Source organism: Lissotriton vulgaris, chromosome 5 (assembly GCF_964263255.1).
Source record: "Lissotriton vulgaris chromosome 5, aLisVul1.2, whole genome shotgun sequence".
Classification (NCBI taxonomy): domain Eukaryota; kingdom Metazoa; phylum Chordata; class Amphibia; order Caudata; family Salamandridae; genus Lissotriton; species Lissotriton vulgaris.
In genome coordinates this window covers 694,633,948-694,638,622 of record NC_141693.1, presented here as the reverse complement: position 1 = coordinate 694,638,622, position 4,675 = coordinate 694,633,948, and the positions used below count along the sequence as shown (strand labels likewise).

The 4,675-nt window shown below is 42.6% G+C and overlaps 1 protein-coding gene across 1 annotated transcript; it reads left to right on the top strand.

Moving 5' to 3' along the window:
- Positions 1-669: 669 nt before the first annotated feature.
- On the top strand, positions 670-3,059 carry LOC147711407 (uncharacterized). The gene is made up of 2 exons (XM_086919481.1): positions 670-1,877; positions 2,006-3,059. The coding sequence occupies exon 2, from the start codon at positions 2,067-2,069 to the stop codon at positions 3,057-3,059; it is 993 nt and encodes a 330-aa protein (XP_086775607.1). The 5' UTR covers positions 670-1,877; positions 2,006-2,066.
- The last annotated feature ends 1,616 nt before the right edge of the window (positions 3,060-4,675 follow it).

The following is a 4,675-nucleotide window of genomic DNA, read 5'->3' as shown; positions in this document are numbered from 1 at the left end:
TCAGGGTGTGATCAATACCTCACTAAGAAATCCTGAAGCATTAAGTAATCCTTTTGCAAATTCATTAAGTTCCAAATAAAATTCAGTTCCATCCTTTCCACTTAAGTAACAAACTTCCCTTTTACTCACAGTCTGTCTATTCCCAGGCACTTTCCCTGGGTTTGCAATCATATTGATACATTTCTGTCAAGAATGTTGCTAAATCAAAAGTGAACCCATTGTTGTTGAATAAAGGAAAGAAACTTTCGGAAAAGTACTCACAGCGTCTAAAGAGACTACTTCAGCTTGATTCTACGATTCGAGCTAGAAAGAAAAGACAGCTAAGGCCTACATGTAATTTTGCTGAATCATCTTCACGTTATGATTAATATAAATCAAACATTATTAACTTTATTTAGACTTTTCTGGATTATTTTCAACCACTATTCTTCATCAGCAGTTACATGTCAGTATTAGGCACAACTAAAAAAATCATTGCATAATAATCATTTTCCAGAACAAATATTTATGTATTATTTCTGAAATACACATTTTTATCACATAACATTAGAACATCTGCAGAGTTGCATACTATCAATTAGTAGTGACTTTGCCTTTTAATAATTTCAGGAGGGTTATTGTGCAAACACTTTTTCATGTTAATACATTAGAAGTTATCGTTAGCACGTTGGCAAAGATGGCTGCTGCGAGTCAGCCGTGCGCGAGAGGAGCTCCTCACTGGGATCTCCCTCTTCACTGTAGAAGCTGTTGCTGGTTATGAAGATATCCAGTATATCCAAATAAAACGAAAAGGAAAGCCATTGTCAGGGGAAGACCCCTACTGTTACAACTCCTACCGTCGTGGCAACATTGATTCCTTCGCTTTTGTTTATCGGCAAGGAGGAGTAGTGGGGAGGAGGAGGTGGCGGCGGACTGCAGCTCCAGCCAGAGCACGTCAGGAGACATCGCAACTGCTTGCTGCTTGGCAGTTTGTGGTGGAGTGAAAGCCGAAAAGGTGCTTGGCCATTTTTTCTGCTGGAAGTAAAACTGCTGGAATTCGCACAAGCTCATGTTCAGAGAAAAAGGACTGCAAAAAACGCTGCTGGTGCCGCTAAGCATAGGAATGTCTGCATTCTCGGAGGTTAGTTAAGCAGTTTGAAAAACGCTGCCAACGCTGTGAAAACGCTGGGGCAGGATTTACTGTTAAAACTGCTTAAAAGATCTCTGCTGACTCTGTTGAATAAAGGGGAAAAACGCTGCCAGTAAAACGCTAGGGCAGTCCATTTGGGGGAGCATCTGAATAGCTAAGACGTTGCGGAATACTGTGACTGGACTCGCTTAATACACGGCCAGTGAAAGGACTACATAACAAGTACGCTGGTACTCTGGTTGAAAGACTTAGGAGCCATATAAGTATATAGAGTTGTTGGACTTTAGCTAACAAAGAACTGTGACTCAAAGGTAGCCGTCTGTGGCAAGAAGTAAGCACTATGCCTCCAAAATCGGCCCGTGGTGGTAAAAGCCAGGGTATGATGGATGAAAGCAGATTGGAAGTTGTATTTAAATCTGGTAGCAATGCTAAAGCAGCCTTGGAAGGTGCAATTGGTGATATAAGTGTACAGGCTGCGGATAGTAAGCTCAGTGCGAGAAAAAAAGTCCCTCAAATGTTTATAAAAGGTATAAAAGACACTGAGGAGAAAATAATGAGCGCTGAACTCAAGCTGGGATGGATAGTACTAAGTCTGATGCTGATGCTGAACAGACTAAAACATGTCCTAATCAGGAAAAAGGATCTGTAATAATGCCAGCGCAGGCAGCTACGGAGGTGGCAGGGTTTGACCCTGCAGCAGGAGATTCACAGCATTGTCAAGACACCCCTGTGCAGGACCCCACCTCGGGTCACGATGTTAAAAGTAGGAGCACGCTAAAGTCTTATAAAGAGGGAGACTCGGGGGAAAAATACTATTCCCTTTCAGAATCTTCGGACCTATCGGAAGAGGATCAAGATGAGCAGGCTGACGGGCAGGACGAGAAAGATTGGGGTCTAAGCTCGGGATCTCTGGAAGGATCAGCAATAAGCTTGTGGAATGAATCAACCACGTCAAACAATGAAGAGACAAAATATGAATACCACTATGCTGCAAAGCAGATTGTTAAACCCAACAAAAGTGCCCCAATTGGGGGTGGCCAAAAGCCTGATGTGGGAGATTTCTCTGACCCCCCAGTCTCGACCCCCTGCTACAGAACTGACAGAACTGGCTCCAGATAATGGATGTGCGGCGGGGGACCAGACGGTGGAACAGGCAGGAGAAATATCGCTGGCTGCGATCTACCAATCCATTGTGGGTCACCGGCTTGAAACTCGAACAGAAAATCTTAAGACCCACACCGCTTGCCGGAAACTCCAGAATACAGTTAGTAAAATTGCGAAAACCTGCAATGAATTCACAGACAGAATGAATGAGGCAGAGGCGAGAATATCAACTTTAGAGGATGAGGTAACAACACAGAAAACCACTCTCAATACTATGACCTCTAAGAGAGATGACACCCAGTTGAAAATTGTGGATTTGGAGAATTGCCTACGCCGCAATAATCTAAGAGTGCTAGGTATTCTGGAAGGATCCGAAGGGCCAGATGTGCGTAAGTTTGTAATAGACCTTTTTACTGAAGCCTTTCCCGAACATACAATGTGGAATTGGTCTAGCGAGGTCCAAAGGGCTCACAGATTCCCATTTAGAGCAATGTCATCTAGGGGACCTCAATCAGAGGTCAAGCCAAGGGCCATCCTGATCTCCTTAAACAACTTTCTAGCACGACAGGCTCTATACGATTTGGCGAGACCAGATAAGAAGCGACATGGAAAGGGTGCTCAATTCTTTGGAAGACCTGACTTTTGCCACTATACGGTGGAGAAGAGGTGGCTATTACGACAGCTTATAAAACCGTTTCAAAACAAGGGGGCAGAGGTGTTCTTACTTAACCCAGCCACATTAAAAACGGTCAATAAAGGCCAAACCAGGTTCTTTACTTCAGAAATTCAAGCCAATAAATATCTGGACTCTATTGGAACACTGTAAGAAGTGGGAAAAAGAAAGAATATGGGATTGATAAACTGTTAGCCACCTGATGATTATATGGTTGGGGGACATTGGCTTGAGATTATATAATGTGTAATTATGCAAAAGCAATATATATGGATATACCTTATTGGGGATCAATCCCCAACATAAGAAGAGGGGGAGACACAAAGGTGCTAGTCTCTCTCCATCGTAAGGGCCATAAGCCCTTTTGCCTATGTAGAGGGAAAGGGAGGGGGGTGGGGGCGGTTAGCTGGGGTTAGGGGGGGCACAGGGTCAGGTGAGGGGGTGAAGGTAGGGTTACTGTTAGGGGTAGGGGTAAGGGGGGTCGAGGGAGGGGGGAGGGCAAGTAAAGGAGTGGGTCCAGGGACAGGATAAGCAAAATAAAAAACTGAAATTAGAGATGTCTTTCTTTATTGGAAACTGTCAAAGAGCGACAATGGCCAGATAAGGGAACTAGTAGTATCAAATATGGATACATCTAGGATTTACTCATCTAATGTGGGCGGTTTAAATGATAGAAACTGAAAAGGTCTTTGAGATAATTAGAACACTGAACCCAGACGTAATATGCTTACAAGAAACTCATATACCATGGCGAAATAGGAATCTTTTAGAGGTCAGGGGCTACTCCCTAGCGGTATGTTCCAGTCAGGATACTATGATTAGAGTGGTAGCGATATATCTTAGACAACGGGATGGACTGGCAATACGATCAGCAGCGGACAAGTGGGGGCGCTGGGCAATAGCAGAGTTACTTAATGGTCTCACAATTGTGAATGTTTATGGCTCCAATTTAGGTGATGATAATATTTGGAGTGTATTGGAAACAGAACTAACTAACTGGTCTCAGCGGCTGATAGTATGTGGTGACTTTAATTTACATCAGGACGTGATAAATATCCAGTCACAAAAATACCTAGGAAGGAAACCGAGGGTATATAGGGCAATCAGAGCATTTATAGATACTCATGGTCTGTGTGATGTCTGGGTAGAAAAATAACAAATGGATCCTGGATTCACATACTTTTCCCACCCGCAAAGGAAATTTGTACGGTTGGACTATTTTCTTGCCTCCCATTTATTAATAGGTAGTTTAGACATTAAAAAACTGCCTCAATTGTATTCTGATCATAACCCCTTGATACTTGAGGTGAAAGAGCTCAACAAAGATAGACAAAGGGTACAATGGTCCTTCGATAAGAAGCTGCTCTCAGATGAAGAATTTAGTATTTTTATTAAACAGTGGGCACAGGAATTTTTTGATTGCAACAGGTATAGTGCATCCCACGAGATAGTCTTGGATACGTTTAAAGCTGCCCTGAGAGGTCATATAATAGGGAATGTAGCTCGCCGTCAAAAACAATATAAAGAAAAAATAGATCAATTGCTTAAGAAACTATCTAACCTAGAGGCAGAACATATTCAGATAATGAATAAGGGAGGCCCAGAGTGTTTATTAGCTGAACATGTGACCAGATTAGCAACAGCTAAATCAGAAATAAATGAATATTTTCAGAACAAAATTGCCCAGATGTTCCAAGCATATCGTGGGGAGCTTTATGAATATCAGGAGGCTACGGGACGACTTTTAGCATTAAGAACACAACAGAAAA